This window comes from Athene noctua, chromosome 6 (genome assembly GCF_965140245.1).
Source record: "Athene noctua chromosome 6, bAthNoc1.hap1.1, whole genome shotgun sequence".
NCBI lineage: Eukaryota > Metazoa > Chordata > Aves > Strigiformes > Strigidae > Athene > Athene noctua.
In genome coordinates, this window is record NC_134042.1 from 35,405,362 (window position 1) to 35,425,117 (window position 19,756).

The window sequence follows — 19,756 nt, forward strand, 5'->3', positions numbered from 1 at the left end:
CACATCTTCTCCAGGTTGTGGAGAACATAACATAAATGCCTCATGTAGTTTCTTCTGATGGAAACTCCTATCATTTATTTGCAACATCAAGGCCAAGGTGTTCTTTCTAGTGGGCCTGCACAGTGGTCTGACATCCTGAGTGGGGGAGCAGTGACAAGGACAAGGCCTTCCCAGGCCTGAAGCAGGTCAGGGGCACCCCGAAGGGATCACCCACCATTTCTGAGCAGAGGCAGCGAGAGAGTTTCTGTTAAGTCAAGAAGCCATTTATAAACCACCATCCCTAAAACCTGCATCAGAAAAGCCTCGCTCCACCTGCCCGTCTTCCAGGAGAAGCCCCGCCCCGGTGGGAGGGGCGGGTCTTGACGCGGCGTGTCACGTCGCGCATCTCCCGCCGCCGTCTACGCATGCGCCACGCGCCCCGGAAAGGCGGCCACGTCTGCCGGAAGATGGGGCTGAGCCGCCGAGCCCGGCCCGGGGTCTCGCAGTGACTGTCGCCGTTCCCTTCCCCCCTTATTCCCCTCACGACTCCCCTCGGGCCGGGGGGTCTCCCGCGCAGGGAGGAGGTGAGGCCGGGCTGTGCTGAGGCCTCCGCCGCTCCTGAGGGCCGCTGGGTGGGGGCGGGAGGCCGGGCCGGGGGAGGGTCGGGGACAGGAGGCCTTGCTACGGGTGGGAGGGAAGTGGGGGGCAGCGGCCACCCCGAACATCTCCCTCCATCCCTCCCGCCCGGCCTCGCCAGCCCCTGCGCTTCCCCCTTCCCGCTGAGGGTGTGTTTGGCCGAGGAATCGTCCACAAGCCTGTCCGGGGGTGAAGGAGCCCTTCCCGGGAGCTGGGATAGGGGCACACGTCGGCTGCGTAGTGTCGCAGGCCCTTAGTGCAAATGAAGGCATGCTTCCGCTGGTGGTGTCACAGAAGGGACAGTAGGCTGCAAAGCTGGGGAGAAGTTCCTCTGTCTGGCCCAGATTTGAATCTGCAGGCCAAACATGTAAGGCTTTGTGATCTGTTCATGTAATAAGCACCTGGACGCTTTTCCTCCTCCAACTGAGTTTGATGTTGTCAGGTGCGACTCCATTTTCTATTACTGTTACAGATTGGCTAGCAGGCAGAATGCTCTGTAGCAGATGGTAATGCCAGAAACAGATCTGGTGGCCTGATAGCTAAGCCTTGGTTTTGTCTATTTTCCTTAAACTAATTTGGTTTACTTCCATCAGTTACCAAAACAACAAAATATCAAGCAAGTAGGAAAAAAGTATTAAGATAATTACAGCACTAAATAATTAACACGACAGTTGTTTAGGTAACCCATGCATCTTGCCTTATCAACACTAGTCTGATTTGTAATCATTTTATGTCTTTTGCAGCATATGGTTCTGAAATTGTAATTTTATAGAGTTTATCAACAGACATCCATCATGTCTTGGCTTGCTGATCTCGCTGGAAAGGCAGAGGATCTGCTCAACAGAGTTGATCAAGGAGCAGCATCGGCTCTGAGCAAAAAAGACACAGCAAGCAGTGCAGTTTATGATAATAAGAATTTGGACTCTGCCAATGAATATTCTGAATTGCACCAGCATACTGGAGAACTGAAATACCAGACATCATCCAAAGCAGCCTACATCTCCTCAGCAGCTGATAATATTAAACATCAGAAGGCCACAATCCTAGCAGGAACAGCAAATGTTAAACCAGCACGTAGGACATCTTCGGAGGTTGCTTCTGCAGTAGAAAGTGTTTCCACATCCAGAGCTGCCTCACATTTCGTGAGAAGAAAAAAGTCAGAACCTGATGATGAATTGCTATTTGATTTTCTCAACAGTTCAGAGAAAGAGCCTAATGGAAGGATGGACTCTAAGAAAGAGAAGAGCAAGGCACCTGTTCTTCAAAATCACTCTCGGACTTCAAGCATTAGTTCTGTGTCTACCAGTACACAGAGTGCGAAAACTACTGAAGATAATTCCATGAGGAGCCAAGGCAATGGTAGTTAAAATAGTATTGAACCTAGAGATATTTAAAACCCAAGTATGTCTAGGGTAAGGCTAGGTAATGGATTTACTGTCACTTCATGAAACATTTAGTGGTAGTAATATGTCAAATGTGTGGAGTACAGCAGGGTCTTTAACATTTTTTCAACACTGGGATAATCTTGGACTCCATGCTGTTTTGACAAGCTGTATAACTAATACCTAAATCTATTGTGTTTTCAATCTGCCTCTTTGCTACTGCTCGCCTTGACCTCCCTGAGCTATGATGTAACCTTGTATCAGCCCCCGTACATCCCCACTTAGAAGCACAGGCACTGCTGCATTTGTTTGGTCACTCAGGGCCCTTTACCTGTTGTTGCCACATAAGAGAGTGACTTTCACTGGCTGGTAGATGGTGTTGGCTGTTGCCTACTGCACAGTGAGGTGATGCAAGGTGATGCAGTGAGTGCATGTGAGGTGATGGGAGGTTTTCTCTGTTCCACCGTGAAAGCTAGATAAGCTGTCAAACTTGCTTGTCCTGCGGAGTGGGAAGTTGGATGTGGATAGGCTGCTGTGGAGCTACAGGCATGAGAGAGATTCATAGATAAAGCCTTTGGGTTTGCCAGAAATAGTTCATTACTGCAGTCTAAATCCAGATGCCTGAAAGAGCCTCATGCTCAAAAGTTGGGTCAAAGAAGAATGTGGCTAGGAAGTGTCAGGGACCTGTGTTCTCTATCAGACTGTCCAATCTATATCAGTCCTTGCTGTTGCTGTGCTACTTTGCTGTTCTGTAAAATTGAAGCAATATCTGCAATTCTATAAAATAGAAGCAAATGGTGATATCATTCCTTAATAATGTAGTTGGAAGACTTTATTATTTGTTCAGTACTTTGAGCATGTAAAGCATTGTAAATGCCAGGGTTTTACTTACTATGCTGAAAAGTTTTAGATATAAAAAGGGATTGCTTCCAAAGATGTGAATATTTTTGTATTACTGGGTCTGTGACTTTTCAGTAAGTTTTAATAATAATAATTCAAATACTAATAATTCAAATTACAGCCTGGCTAATAGGCTGTAATCAACAAGGCCTTGCAGATTGGTGCTTAAGGAACATACTTGTTTTGTTCAGTGTGGCCTGTTGAATTTTCTTCTAAGGATTTTTTGAGAGAAGTTTACATTACTGCCAAATGACGAAGCACACAGTTACAACATAGAGTTTGAGCACACTAGTTTCAAAGTTGATTGTATAGATATATATCTGTGTCATTTAAATGCTCCGTATAGCATCTGTCAAAGTAGCTTATGACAAATGAGCTATGGACAAAACCAGCTAATGTTACACTTTGTACATTGCAGTGGTTATAATCTAATATGGGCTATAAATGTCTAATTTCTTGCTTCATTAGTCTGTTGAGTTTTCCAGACAAAGGAATGAGGATAAATTGTCTGATAATCTGGCAGTTGTGTAAATTAATCAAAAGGAAGGACATGACACCTCTTACAACTGTTTAAATAGGAAAGGGGCTAGAGAAAATATGGAAGAAAGGTTGCTGTCATTGCTGCTGCTTGTCGATGTGTTGTTCATAATTAATAGTTTGCCCCAGCTCCCTGAGCTCTGGGTGGTAGGAGCTGTTGCAGTGGTAACAAGTAAGGAGGAGCAGGTTGGCTGGCGATCGCAGGGTGAAGTAAATAACATTGTGACAGCTAAACCGCAGACTTACTTGGAATTAGTTGCAGTCTGTCCCCCTGGATTTTCAGCAGTTACTCATCTGGGACGTACCAAATTCAGAAGTAATATTTTTGGATCCCCTGTTTGTTTGCTCATTGTGTGTTATGTTGTTTTATCTTTAACACTGCTGCAAAGCTTCCAACTATCTGCATGCTGGAATCACGACTGTTAGAGAGGATGTATCAATTTCACAGCATTGATCTAGGATCCTCTGTGTGTGTTTATGCATGATGTGGGAAGGCTGTTGGTTCCTCCTTCCCTGCAAGGGACTGTTGTTCAGACTACTGCCAGGAGCTCCCTTGCTGTTCTCACTGAGGTTCTATTAAAAAAAAAAAAAAAAAAAAAGTAAAAATCTGTATTTTGGTTTCCATAATCAAGAGAATTACAGTTTTTATTGGCAGAAAGCTTTTGACGGTTTGACAGAGTATATCTACCTTATATTTTTCCGTTAGAGAAAGGAAAGATCATGCTTCTGCTTCAAATCACTGCAACTTGATTTCTCCTATTAAAAGTGCTTTTGAAAAAGATATTTTAAATTATTAATGCAGAATTATCAGTAAGGTGATGTTTTGACTGAAATTATTCTTAAAATGCTTTTTTACATAAAGATAACTAAAATATGTAGCTATGTGGCTAAGTTACATATTTAGGTTTGATATCAAAATGTTTATAGTAATCTAACAGAATTTTTTAAAAATAAAATTTACATCCTTAAAATCAAAAATCTCAAGGGAAAACCAGAATGAACTTGCAGTATATATTCCCCTAGGTAGTTGCTATATATATTTAATCTCTTCTGTTACTCTCTCAGGTTCTGAAGACATCTCTGGGCAGCATAGTCATAAAAAAGTATTACTGGTTTGAAATCCTAAATTTGACATTAATAAGAAATTTTGTAACTTCCAAGTCTTGTCTTGCAGCATTAACAAAAATGCTGCATGATGCATGTATACTGTATAAGAGATCTATTTTTGTGCAAGTCCCTTGGGACAATCATCTCCATATTTCGTTTCAGTATAAGCTATTTTGATGTTTTGGGGTTATACAATTAACCACTGATGCAGAACATGGAATTACAGTTTATATCAAGGCAACTTACAAATACATATGCTAGTTCTAACTTGCATCTCTCTGTACAGAAACTCCAGACAGTTCAGACTCTGGACTAGGAGCACAAGGAGGTGGTGTGAAGGATGCATCACTAAGTACAGTAACTAATCCTAGCGTTTCAGCTAATGATGATCTCAAATCACATGAGCTATCTAACCTTCGCCTGGAGAATCAGCTGCTGCGGAATGAAGTTCAGTCTTTAAATCAGGAAATGGCTTCATTAATTCAGAGGTCCAAAGAAACCCAAGAAGGTACTGTGGTTTGGAAACTAAACTGTAACATATTACTGAAATGCTAGTGAACTAGAAAACAACTCTATTTCTACGTTAGTGTTTTGTATTTATAATAAAATTTTTCTAGTTAAATTTGCATGTATGACTTGCCAAGCAAAATGATTCTTGGTTTCAGAATAATGAGCTGTGAGAAACTAAAAGGCTTGTTCAACTACAAAGATAACACAAATACTGATTAAAATGACACAATCAAGTTAGTACTGAAAATTACATCTTATTAAAATGTTTTTAGCAAATGTTAACGGTATTAAAGTATTTTTCCTGCTTTTTAGAGGCTATTGCAAAACATTTAATTTTTAAATGTGTAGATTACTTTCAATACTTCAGAACTTCAGGCATTATTCCAACACTAGTATTTTTCTACTGTTTTTTAGGTTGAGCTTATTGTCACGTTGAGTTGAATTAGGTGCTTTACGCAGAGGTTTCCAAAGGCTTACTCTCACAGGGCTATTCAACAGTAGGCCATTGCAAGGGGTGGGGCAGGTAAAATTTGCCAACTGCAGTGTGACACAGAATGAAATGCCTCTTTTGAGATTACTTCTTGTTGTCTTGACCGACAGTCTGGCATTTGTCACTTGGTAGCTCATAAAGTTTCAGTGTTGTTTCAACTTGGTTGTATTTAAATTCTTTCTTTAAGAAATGTGATGTGTGCATCCTGACTATTTACAAGACCTTGCAATACCTACTTTTATAAACCTTAAAGAAAATTCTTATTTTGTAGAATTGAACAAATCCCGTGAACGGGTCGAGAAGTGGAATGTTGACCATTCAAAGAGTGACAGGATGGTTAGGGAACTTCGAGCTCGAGTTGATGATCTGACAGAAGCTGTTGGTGCCAAGGATTCACAGCTAGCTGTGCTGAAAGTACGATTGCAAGAAGCTGATCAACTCTTAAGTGCTCGGACAGAAGCTTTGGAAGCGTTGCAGAGTGAAAAATCACGGTACTTCGTAATTTCATACTTCATAATTCTGCAAATAGTAATAGGTTTGAAAATTCAAGGTAGATAATTTGGTCTCTTTAAGAACAAAAATGAATAAACTAATGAGGAAAGAGATTGTATCAAGATTTGAAATATGGGGATTAAAGTTTGCTCTGAGCCCACTATATCATAGCTGGCAGTGGGAACAGGGCAAATGAGTATTAAATAGGAGCAATTGTCACCTGATTATTGAAATTAATTTTGTACAAAGTATTTATGTTTGTGTCAGAGGCCTGAAGCTGAAGATCTCAAGAAAAATGGTTTTGTCTTGAAAAATACATTTGCTTATCCACAAATATGAATATTTTGACTTACCTCAGTGCTGGGATATGAATCGGTGATTGGATACTGCAGAATATAGATCAGGGAAGAGATGCATGAGTCATTAACTCCAGGCCTCACACATGTAGCCAGCCATATTCGATAATTTACTGGGTAAATTTTCAAAGCTGTTCTGAAAACCAGGTACTCATATTTCTACCTGAAAATCACACTAAATTTCTTCTTTGTCAACTAATACGTATATCGCTCTTTCAGGATAATACAAGACCACAGTGAAGGGAGCAGTTTGCAAAATCAAGCCCTTCAAACTCTTCAGGAGAGGCTGCGTGATGCAGATTCTGCGCTCAAGCGAGAGCAAGAAGGTTACAAACAAATGCAGGTGAGACATGAAGAGTAAGCAAGAGTTTCAGACACTGCTTTTGAGATCAGATCTGTGAGGTTCCAACTGCTTTGTCTTCCCCTTGACTTCAGTTTCCTGTTCAGTACTTGGAAGGATATGCTGTCTGCTGCACCAACTATCCTTATGATGCAAGTTTACTTCTTACATGTTATTTTGAAAGCTTTGTGATTTAAAATTTTGAGGATTAATGCTGACACTTTTTACTGTTTTTTTCATGTTAACTTGAATGTTAAAATATGTTTTAAAACTAAATCAGTAACCAATTTAATTTTCCATGCTATGTTCTTACACAACAAATTGTTACACAATTTTAATATGTAATCTTAAACATATTAAGCTGGGTGATCAATTCTGTGGTAAAGATGTGAGTACATCATTGCTAAAGCCTGCTTTCCACACTTAACTTGGCCTTTGTTACATGTAAAAGCATCTTTGAAAATCTCTATCAGCATCTGCGTTTTTTAAAGTATGTCAAAATACGGCAGACTACATTTGATAATATTTTTTGAAGGGAAAGCTTGCCTTTGGTTTACCAAATAAACACGAAGAATGGGAAGATTGCTATTCCCTCACTATTTCTGGTGAGGGAAAGAAATGCGTATTTTTACTGATACTATTTAGAACTTGCTTAAGCAAGCAGTATTTCTTTCCACGTAGCACTAATGCATCTTTAAGTTGGAGGTGATAGATATGAGGTGTTGTGTGTGCAGTCGATTTTAAACTTTCTTTTTAACTTTCTAGGTTAAAGTTGAAACTGTGTTTACACACAAAGTATTGTTTCTTTATTGCTTATAGAATGAGTTTGCTGCTCGTCTGAGTAAAATGGAAGCAGAACGCCAGAGCTTGGCAGAAGGGATAACTGTAGCAGAAAGAAAGTACTTAGATGAAAAGAGGCGAGCTGATGAGCTTCAGCAGCAAGTCAAAGTAACTAAAAACCACCTAGAATCTGCAAAGCAGGAACTGTCAGACTATAAACAGAAAGCTACGCGTATACTCCAAGTAAGCATATCTGTAAAGAAGTCCAGTTTGCTTTGTACACTTAACTTTTTCAAGGTGTTATGCTTCAAATAATCTACTCTGTGGTTCTTTTCATGTGACCTTTAATATCTTTTGGGGCATATCTATAATGATACCTATACAGAACAGCTACCAGTCTGCATTTTGTAGATTTAAGTTTACAGGTTGAGTTAGGTAATTGAAATGAGAGTTCGGGTCCTGAACTTAAAGAAAAATCAGAGTGAACCATTGCACTTACTGTGCAACGTTTGTCAGTGTGTTCCACATCCAAGAATCCAATCCTAGGCAGATAGATAAATAGATGTAACCTACAATTTGTTCCACACCCAGTACTCTTGAGTCAGGAATATTGTTCTATTCTGCTTGAGGCTGAAGCATACTGGATACTTATGTGGAAACCAAAGAAAATATTTTTATGTATTCTGAAAGGTTGCATGTGATCAACATTATATAAACAATGGGAAAATCAGGTATTTTGTGCGGAGTTTTATACTACTTAAATTGCCAAAGATACCAAGTCCAAATATGGTCAGTTTGAGTCTTGTTTATAAAAGTTAGCAAAATATTGAAGATAAAGATCTCTGTTTAGAACAATTAATTTAATCTGATATCCAAGGACAGGTTTTAAATCATTGCGATAAACATGAAAAGCATGAGATCAGAAGTCAATCTCGAACCAACGTTAGGTTGACTCTGAATAAAATGGTTCACCCTCTTTCCCGGAAGAGTTATTGCTGTATTTGGTTCTTATTTGGCTTTGTTGTCAGGAGAAAGGGTGGACTGGAAGGGGGTCAGTTTTGTCTTTAGTGTTTGTTACTGTCTTACCTCTTATGATAGCTGGAAAGCCAAAATTATGATCTGTGACATGTTTAGCATTCCAGGCACTTTTAAAGAGAAAAGCTGGACTCTTCCTCAGGTAACAGGCTTCCAATAAATCCAGTATCATGGCATACGGAAGTCAGAGAAAATATCAGCAGGGAATCACTTTCATTTCAAAATATGTAGGGTCATTATTAACTTGGCTAAAAGAACAAATAAAGCAGGTCTTTTACTATATGTCTACACTTGAATTTTAGAGCAGAGTCATTCTGGCATATTCTAGTTGAGCATAAATACTGATATAAATAATACATTGATTTATTATTTCAGTCTAAAGAAAAGTTGATAAACAGCTTAAAAGAAGGCTCTGGTATTGAAGGCCTGGACAGCAATACTGCAAGCACGATGGAACTAGAAGAGTTGAGACATGAGCGAGACACTCAGAGAGAAGAAATACAAAAACTAATGGGGCAGATACAACAGATGAGAACAGAGCTACAGGTAGCTGTGATTATGTACACATGTATTTGTAGTTAACCATGCACAAAGGACTGTTTTCTTGTATATTTAGGATTGTTGCTTCTAGTGTTTATTTGACCTACTATTAAAAGAAGCCAACTTCCGCTTGAGGTGAGACAAGTGCTTATTGATATCCAATTTCTTTCTATTTTCTCTCTCACCACTTCAGCAATGGTGGGAGAAATACTATAGTACTGCTTCTATGGTACTCCCGCCATTCTTCTCACTACTGTGTGCACTTTTAGAGGGAAGTATTTCTTTCCAAACAAGTGTGGTGATTTCTGTAAAGATCACCTATATCCTTTTCTGCAAGGGCTGCTAATCCCTGAAGCAACTAATCCAAATTGTCTGCTGGCATAATTGGCTCAACCCAAGCAAACCTGGTTTACACAGTTTTAGCCTGTAGACTGTAGAAAGGGAAAAGTGGAGGCTTTTCACATTCACAAAATGCTTTTATTTTATTACTATGTTAGTAAAACATTTTGCATAAGATGACCAAATGTCATTTATTAAATACACAATTAACTTCATTTTCCTTTGAAGCCATATGGCTGATACAACTGTTTTTTGCTGTTAACTATGACAGGTTGCAGTGTTGTTTGAATGTTTGTGAAATGGTAACATTTCTTTTCATTTCAGGATATGGAGACTCAGCAAGTAAGTGAAGCTGAGTCAGCGAGAGAGCAGCTTCAAGACCTGCAAGAGCAGATAGCAGCACATAAAATGGCCAAGCAAGAAGCAGAAGCTGAACTAGAACGGCAAAAACAGGTAAGGAGTTCTTGAAAGCTGTTTGATCTTATTTTAGGCCTCATGTGGTGTCATTAGTAAAGCATTTGGCTTAATAAGAGAGTAGTTTACACAGTATTTATGTTATATTTTGTGTAGTATTCCAAAGCAATCCCCAAGAGCTTAATGAATGTCACTAGGCCAAACAAAGTACAACCAGTACTAAGTAATGGACAGGGCCTTCTGGGTACTCCTGATAAACAGAGATCTCACTGATGTGTTAAAAAATAAACATTGACCCTAGGGAGTGCACAAAATTGTTCATGATTTTAAATTTTATTCAGCAGGGGAACAAGCAAACAATAAGGATATAGTAACATTTGTAACCATTATTTATATCAGGAAATTCAATAACTAAAAATGCTTACTGTGGAGGTTCTTGTGCTCAATTACTACATACAATTTAGCTCGTAAAACAATGTTATTGTAGTACCAATTCATAGATTTTTTTTTTTTAATCCACTTGTTACTCAGTTCTGAATCTAAATATTACCTCCAATCTGGTCTATAAGACAAATTGCTTATAAAATTATATTAATGAATTTTGTCAGATTGTATCATCTTTTTTAGTAAAGTCCCCCTTGATTTCAGCAGTTTCGTGCTAAAAAGAGGGAAAAAAAGACAAACGCATATTTCATGTGAACAAACTTACTCTTCAGTCGGAATCAGACAAATGCTTTGCACCCTATTAAAAAATTTCTCTGTAAGAAAAAGCTCATGTGAAGAGAATTAATACTGAGGAAAGCAGGAGAGTACACTGTATCTACTAAGAACAATTTATCTTATAGGATTATCTGTCCTTCCAAAAATTACATTTTAATGAGATGCTAGCAGCTTGAAGTAATTAAAAGGCAGAAGTCAAGGTCTGGTTTTGATGGATAGCTGATGTTTATTGTATCAAAGCAGATGGTAGATTGTATTTTGTTACTTCTGCCCTTCTGAGGAGTGTATTGTAAGTCAATACTACATATAGAAAAATTGACGTGAATTAAAAAAAAGGCATCCGTTATTACAGAAACTAAAGTATTCCTTTTGTTGGTGCACACTTACTTGTGCTTTTAAAGTAATTGTGTACATTGATATTTAACACAATTACAGTCTGTTCTGTCTGGGAATTCCTTTAAATATTGCCATAAGCTCTCTGAGCCTGAAGGTAGAAAATAAGTAGATGTGTTATTTCTTGTACATCTGATGGTTTGAAGGGAGAATAGGGTATCTGTTTTCTGTAACAACTGACAGCTGAAGTGATACAGTGATTTGAAGACCTGTCATGCTTATCTTTTAAATTAAACCAGGTCTTTTAAGTCAGAATTAAAATAGCCACTAAATCATGGGAATAACAAAACTTATGGTTAGATTTACTGTTCTGTAAGTTATCCCATACTAATATTCCTTCCCTTTTCACATCTGTTGTGTTAATCTATCCTAAACTTTAAAAGAAAAGCTGTGTCATACATAATTATAGATAGATATGCCAAACGATTTTAAAGAGTTTTTAAAAAATGGTATATTGGATTGATGGGTTTATTTTAGGAATACATATTCCTCCCCCCCCCCCCCCCCCCCCCCCCCCCAGCTATTGCCTAATTGTTTAGGCTGTATTATTGAAATTGTTTCAAGATAGCAATATAATAAAAAGTGAAAGTATAAGAGAAATAAATCATGGTCCCAATGAAATTGTGTGACTCTTGGTAAACTAGTTTGGATTAATATTTATATTAGGTCAGTCTCCACAAAAGAATTTGGTAAGTCTTGTAGGTTGTGTCTTCATACTCATCTCTATTTTTTTTTTTCTTCCCATCCTAGCCAAACACTTAACTAAGATTAAATTTCAGTTTATATTTGATTGCAGCATATTGCCTTCTTGTGTTCTACTCTGAAATACTAGATAAGAAAATGTCTCTCACAATACATACATGTATAAAATCTTTTGTGATTGTGATAATTTTTTTAGGAACTCCATTATACTGAAGAAGAATTGTATCGAACAAAGAATACTTTGCAAAGCAGAGTAAAAGACAGAGAGGAAGAAATTCAGAAGCTCAGAAATCAGGTACTGTGTGTGTAGAAAATAATTTTATCAACTTCAGTTATGAAAAAAAAGTGATGAGAGCTATTGTATATCTGTGTTTATGGACCTATTTTCCTTGAATTAGTCTAATCCCTTTTGGAACCTTCTGATACTTGTCAGCCCCCACAGTGTCCTTGGGCAGTATGAAGGCATAGGCCTCATTTTCTGTAAATTATCTTAGCATAATGAGAAGTAGTCTATATGTAGAAAAATTGATAGTCTAGAGTCAGTTGTGGTCAGCTGTACAGTTAGTGTCAGAAGATTTGGAATGTGTTGTGTTGTGATACAAATTTATTGAGCCTGTTGTCAGATGATTCTTCTGGTAATGCTGGCCTCAGGACCACCTGCATCTGCCCTGGTGCATGCATCTATTTCATTTTTTTGGTATCTCACTGCCTCTGGTTCCTGATGATTCTGGTTTTTCATCATTAAAAGCTATATCTTTGTGGTATATGATGCGTCAAGTGGCTGAGGTCCAAGACTCTGGTGAATAGACGAGCTATTGCACATATGGCTAATCTGGAGATTCCCATTTGCTTTAAATATTTTCTGCAAATTGAATTACATTATCCATGTCTTTATTTGCTGTCCTTGCAGTTTCTATTTGCTAGTACAATCATGTTTTCTGCCTCAGTGCTCCTCAATTCTTCTGCAACGTATCCTGCATTTTCACCGTTTTCATTCAAGCTTTCCTGTAGAATGACATCAGGTTCTCCCAGTTTGTACTGGGTTTTTCCTTCCTCGCTTGAAAACATTTTACATACGCACTTGTTTTGTGAAGTTGCAAGTATGATAGCCAGACTGGATTATCTTGCTATTGTCATGCCTACCATTTAAACTCACTGTGAAGCATAGCATTGACTTTTGTGATCAAACTTATGATTATACAGAAAGATTCATATGACTGGAGGTAGAAAACATAGAAATACATTTTTACATAGTTTCTTGTGTCATGTAAAATCTCATTTTAGCAACTGTTGAAATTAGTTTCTTCTTTATTGTGCTCATTTTTATAGTATTATCCTGTGAAAATTCTACAGTGGGGTAACTTGGTTTTTGGAGGGCTTAGGTTTTTTTGAGTTTTGTAATATGTTGGTTGGTCAGACTTTGAATTTATTCTGATATTTTTTTCTTTGCTTTGTTTTTTTAGCTCACAAACAAGGCTCTAAGTAGTAGCAGTCAGACAGAATTAGAAAATCGTCTTCATCAGCTGACAGAAACACTAATTCAGAAGCAAACCATGTTAGAGAGCCTGAGCACAGAGAAAAACTCACTTGTCTATCAACTGGAACGACTTGAGCAACAGCTGAAGGCTGTTCAAGGCACTAGTGCTAATGGACCTTCCATTAATATGGCAGGCATTGACAGTGCTGAAGGTAAATAAGGGAATATAATTCTTATAACTCTGTCCTTTCTGCAGTTCAGACTTTTATATTTCCTAATGCCTTTCCCTGGAAGTCTGAGTCTATAAGGAAAAAAAAAATGCTGAAAATATGCAGCTTATGCCAGAGACCTTGTCAGCAACAGCTATTATCGTAAAAAATAGTTAAGTAGAAGCTCCTTTTTGTGTGTAAATTACTTTAAACTTAATAAAGCCAATTTCATCTTTAATTCCCAATACTAAGATGCTATTGAAACAATCATTCACGTGTCACAGGTGCAATTAAATCTGTCTTGGGGTTTAAACAATGTCAGAAGCAAGATATAAGTCTTCTCTTGTAAAAAGGGTTTAGGAGGTGAGCAAGAATGGGATACTTACTTTTGAGAATTGATCAGAATTCTGGTTGAAATCAGTTTCCTCCTTGCTTTCTCTTTTTCTTGAAAAGCAGCTTAAAATATGGTGGTTCTGCTGAGCTTGAATTGTCTGTACTGCGTAGCGAGTATTTTTTTCTCTAGAAAACACCAGCAGTTGATCCATGGTTTTGAGATTACTTTTCAAAGTCAAAATTTTGTATATATGGGAAGTAACTTCACAAGCAATGGACAATTACGAAGGGGAGTAAATTGACAATCCAGTCTTTTGTTTCTCTGCTTATGGAAGACTTCTGAAAAAACATGGCAGGAGTACTAACAGATTTGAAACACGTTTTCTTTTGGCTTGTTTTTAAGTAACATCAGTAAACTTAAGTTGCACAAAGGTAATATTATCTGAGAATATTTTTTAATAAAGTTGATACATACTGAAAATGTAAATACGGTAGAAATTTTTGGAACAAAGCAGTTAATATCAGACGTGCTATCAAAGCTTTACTGTATGAGAAATAAAAGCAATTGGAGAAAGTGTGACAGTATCAAGCCCATCATTTTATACACCTAGTTATAGAATTATTATTACATGAGAGTTGAATATCAAGATGTCCGTCTAGTAAACTAACATCAGTCTTAAAAATATACTAAATTGAAGAATTTTAATTGATTGTAAGTTTGTCAAGAATCCTGCCCTGAAATGCACCCTTCTGCTCCCAGCAAAACGTTACTAATAAATCCGATTAATCACTATTTTTATATTGTTCTTACGTATCTTTGTTATACACTGTTGATCTGTTTTACATAACAACTTAGCTGGTTTTAAACTAATGAGATTTTTTGCTTTTTTCCCTGCAAATAGGTGCTCGTATGCGTAACGTTCCTGTCCTATTTAGTGACATGGATACTAATGTGGCAGGAATGTATGGAAGAGTTCGCAAAGCTGCCAGTAGTATAGATCAGTTTAGGTAAGAGTGTCCTAAGGGAATACATTTTATAATTGCTGGAATTCTTTTTCAGTTTTCAGTTGGCACACCTTCTGTTTTGAACTGCTTTTATGAAGGTAAAAGTAAAAAATAAAGAAGCTAAAATATGGTATAAATTACTAAATACTGGCCTAGTTCACTTGTGCTTTCCTAGGTTATTAATATCCTTGGGCTTTTGCAGATCATAGTCAATGATTTAAACAATGCTCTTGTAGGTGTTGATACAAAGAGAATCACTAAATTATGTACAAAAACCCCTAACCTTTTTCATTACCATCTGCCTTTTCCACTTTCAGAGGTTTTGACTGTGTCTGTGATAAACACTGTAGGAGTGTAGTAGTGGGAGAGTATCATATGTATTCTTTTACTCCTGTTCAGGTATCCTGATGAACAGGATACCTGGGTTCTGGGTTCTGCCCAGTGCAGCTGTTTATCTTGAAAGATAATCTGTTCAGGGAATTAGTACACAAAAATCATTCTGAGTCCAGCAAAAGACTTGCTTTGATCCCTTTTTCTGAGCAGTTAGGTTAATCATCAATATTCATAACAAAGCTCTGCTCCAAAACTTGAATCCAATACCAGTAGAAAACAAAATTAGGTAATACTTTTTAATCCTTTGAAAGTAAGATACCTTGATAGAAAGTCTTTTCTGCTTCCATGGTGCTTTAATCTTATTGTGAAGAATATCAGAATTTCCATGATTGGGACCTATTATATGTGATGTTTTAATACTAAACTTCATTTGGCAGTATCATACTCACTTTAGTACATGCATGGGTTTCTTTAACTGACGTTACTGAGCACATACCTAATTCAGTATGCCCTGTAGCACTGTCGGAGTAAACTTGTAAAACCCACGTCTTCTTTCATCTAATGAAATATAAGAATGGTAGTGATGTATCAGTTCTTTCAAAGAAATACAAGGTTTCAGTTGCTTAAATCTTTTTCAAAGGTTCATGACAGCTCCTCAAGTAACACAATTTGACAAATATATAGCATATTTGTGAGTTTTAAAATACCTATACAAGTCTTGAACCTTAGCGCTTTTTCACAAACACTGAGCCTAGCATGTAACAGAAAAACCTAGGAGAATGTTTTATGTTCTGAAAATTCTGAATTTTCTCACTCCATTAATATCTTGAGTACATGAAATAAAATTCAAGGCGGAAACAAAGGCACATTTAGAACATCAGCTGATGTTTATGAGTTTGTGTTGATTGGAATGAGAGGAACAAGAATTACTGCTCAGTGCTAACGTGCATATTGTTTTTCTCTTGTGTAGCATTCGGCTGGGAATCTTTCTAAGGCGCTATCCCATAGCAAGAGTCTTTGTAATCATTTACATGGTGGGTAAGGTTTCTTTAAAGTAAGAAGTTTAATGCAAGATTTCTATAATCAGTTTATATAATACTTCTTAAATTGCAGGATGTTTGATGTCCAAAAGGCTATACAATTAACTTTAACAACTCAGTGTGTTTATTTGTGAAGCAGACCTAATAGTATTTTGGAGTCATGTTGCTTAGCAGTTTTCAGTTTTTCCCAGGAATTCTTAGTATAGCAGTCTTAAAGACATTTATGTAACAACCATTTAAAAGATTGTAAAAGTAGAGTATTATTATTAAAATACAGAATAATAGTGACCTGTTGCCAAGGTTAACCCACTACACCTGAATGCACTGCATTTGGGAAAATGGCATCTGTTACAGCTTTTTTTTATATTTGTCACTTCACTTTTTCTTCAGTGGCTAATAATCACACTTCTCTAGTAGCTGAAAAAGTAGCAAGAGAAGTTTTTTCTCGCTGGACTTAAACAAATAGTAGCGAGTTGCTCATCTATACCAGGTGAAATTGTTAGACTTCAAATTGATAAAAATTAAATTCCTCTGTTTTCCACTGGAGGGCAGATGTCTATCAGTTTAGGTGGCCTGCGGTAAGCTAGGTGTGCAGTCTACCCTGCTTGAAAATATTGCACTAGTTGAGCCGTTTTGAGTCTTTGAAATAAAAAATTGCTTGAGAAGGCATAATGATACTTCTGAACAGAGTTTCTGAGAACAGCTGTCACTGTTTCAGGATATACAGCAGACAGACACATGTGAATAAAGAAATTGATAGTTTCCCCCTGCAATTGCTTCTTCCAGCCTATTAGGTACTGGAAGAAACATAGCTGTTTAATTCCTAAGCTCTCTCTGTCTCCATGTTCATGACGTAGACATATCAATATGTGAATAAAATGCTTTGTACCAAAACACTGAAGACTTCTACCATCTAAGCTGCTATCTGAAGTGAAACTTAATGATGGTTGCATAGGAGCTGTATATTGGGCATTCAGTGGCTGATACCCTTTTTCAGCTTGAACCTTGACTATGACTATTCTAACTTGATTTTTTAAAAAATATTTTTTGTTTTAAGGAAATGTGGCTTATGTATTCTGTCAATTACCTCCCTTGTTGTACACCCAGCAACTTCTATTCTAATTAGATAGTTTCAGCCAAATTTGAATGAGAATTAACATTCCTAAAACATTCATTAAAATACCTCAAATCAGTGCCTGTGGCAAGGAAAGCAGAGCTCAGCTGTTTTACACAGTCTGGTATCAGCCACTTGGCACAAGAGTAGTGACTTACCACTCACTTGAGGTCGATCACATAATGTGCTGGCTGAGGGCTGGATATCAGAGAAAACAGCTGGAGTTACTGGGGTGTGGAGGGAAAGAGAAGCCAGAGGACATAAATCTGTAGGAAACCAGGCTGCTTTAGTTTTGCTGTTTGTGTAAAATCTTGAGTTTTCTGCAAATGGCTTCTTCAGAATCTGACTCAGCATTTCACTGTGCAAAGGAGAATTCTTTTTTTAGGAGTATCTGAATAATATGAAAAATATTTAAAATATTTCTACAAAACTAGGTTTTGTTAGCTCTTGTTGAGAGCTCTCATATTTACTGCTGCTGTGAACAATGTTTGTCAGTGCTGATAAGTTAATTCTTTCTTTTCTTTTCCTAGGCATTGCTTCATCTCTGGGTCATGATTGTTCTACTTACCTACACCCCAGAAATGCATCATGACAGTCCCAGTGGCAGATAGACTGAGACAGGACGATATGCTGTGCTGATGTAATTCGGACTGGCGGTGTCTTTAGAATAATCAGTCCTGAAATATCAGCAAACTTTTCCTTCTGGTTCTTAGAAAGAATGAAAACCATCATGCCTGATTTATCACTACTTTTCAAATACATGTATAATACTACGTAACTTTTTCAATTTACCTAAAGGAGTGTCTCTTTCCTGGAGAAATAAAGCTATTAAGCTATGGTTAGCCTTTACATTTTACGTAGACCCTTCTGGTGGTTAGTGTAAAAGATGAGGGTTGCACCTACAGAGAAGCGCAAGGATTTCTGAAATTACAGATATATAGGATACAAACTATTTTAGATCATACTGGATGTGGGCTATGGTCAGGTAATAAACTGTACTTAGCAATTCGAATAAACTTTAGTCTTTCTGTTTTCTTTCAGTCTTTGCACTCTGTTTTTAACTTTGTAAATAATAGGCTTTTGCTTAAGATGTTAAACTGAAAAAAGGACAATGGATTGTGCAATATCTTTTTGTAAATAAGTTTAAAAATAAAATATTATGCATTCTTCTTAGCTTTGTACTTCTAGTGCAATACATGTATCTTCCCTACCAGCTGAATAGTGGCAGTGCCTATTTAAAGGCTGGTATTTTAGCTTTATTAGAGAGAGAGAGATGGTTTTGAGAAAGAAGGTTCAAACTCTTTAGAAATAATGTTTCTTTTTGCACTTGGAATTTATATATTTTAACTGCATTTTCTTATACCTCTCATTGCTACGTGTCTTAATCAGATCTTATATTCAGCAAAATACTTATTTTCTAAAGCTTTGGGTACTTAAAACTATTTCTATATAAAATCTGTCAAAACATCAAAAATTTCTTATGTCCAAACACTTATCAAATATACAAATAAATGAACCTCATCAATTATTTATGATAAACCTCATAATACCAAACCAAGCCTACTGTAATAGTTCTATTGTTAGACCATGGCATTCTGTAATTATGAACTCTCTATACATTAATAATACAAGGTCACTTTCTTTCCCTAAGAAATTTCTTGTTTTCTTGTGTGGTGCTCAAAGCTGAGTAATGAAAAGATGAATATGAGCAATTTGTCACTCCTGCTCTTAAGAATATGGTTCAGTTTTCATGTGACTTGAACACACTAAGCACTAGGTCCTGCGCATGAAGTCTGTCATGCTAACTCATATGGAAATGTTACAGTAGAGAAATGACTGTATTGCTGCTCTGGTTCAGATCTTGCAGAGAAAACTGAGATGTTTTGTTGAACTAAGTAATAAAAGAGAGCATTTACTGTAAGCTGTGTCCCTGCCCTCTGTCACATTTGCTGCACTCTGCCTGATTCCTGTTGCCAAGGCCAAGTTCCAGGTCCTGCACTTGGGCCACAGCCACCCCATGCATCGCTACAGGCCTGGGGAGGAGTGGATGGAGCTGTCTGGAAGAAAAGGATCTGGGGGTTCTGGTTGACAAGCAACTGAATATGAGCCAGCAGTGTGCCCAGGTGGCCAAGAAAGTCAGCGGCATCCTGGCTTGTACTAGAAATAGTGTGACCAGCAGAAGTAGGGAGGTGACAGTGCCCTTGTACTCTGCACTGGTGAGGCCACACCTGGAGTGTTGTGTCCCGTTTTGGGCACCTCAATATGAGAGAGATATCGAGGTGCTGGAGCGAGTGCAGAGGAGGGCAACGAAGCTGGTGAAGGGCCTGGAGAATAAATCCTGTGAGGAGAGATTGAGGGAGCTGGGACTGTTCAGTTTGAGGAAGAGAAGGCTGAGGGGAGACCTCATCACTCTCTACAGCTACCTGAAAGGACATTGTAGAGAGGCTGGTGCTGGTCTCTTCTCACAGGTAATTAGTGACAGAACAAGGGGGAACGGCTTTAAACTCCAACAAGGGAGGTTCAGACTGGACATTAGGAAAAATTTTTTCACAGAGTGGCCAGACAGTGGAATAGGCTGCCCAGGGAGGTGGTG

At 37.8% G+C, this 19,756-nt stretch overlaps 1 protein-coding gene across 1 annotated transcript; it reads left to right on the forward strand.

Annotated features, from left to right (window-relative positions):
• Positions 1–391: 391 nt before the first annotated feature.
• Positions 392–19,067, forward strand: GOLGA5 (golgin A5). Its single transcript, XM_074908569.1, has 13 exons — positions 392–563; positions 1,359–1,974; positions 4,828–5,049; positions 5,813–6,032; positions 6,609–6,732; positions 7,549–7,752; positions 8,920–9,090; positions 9,748–9,876; positions 11,849–11,947; positions 13,116–13,341; positions 14,574–14,679; positions 15,980–16,043; positions 17,694–19,067. Exons 2-13 carry the CDS (start codon positions 1,410–1,412, stop codon positions 17,772–17,774), a joined length of 2,211 nt encoding a protein of 736 aa, XP_074764670.1. The 5' UTR covers positions 392–563; positions 1,359–1,409; the 3' UTR covers positions 17,775–19,067.
• Positions 19,068–19,756: the final 689 nt, after the last annotated feature.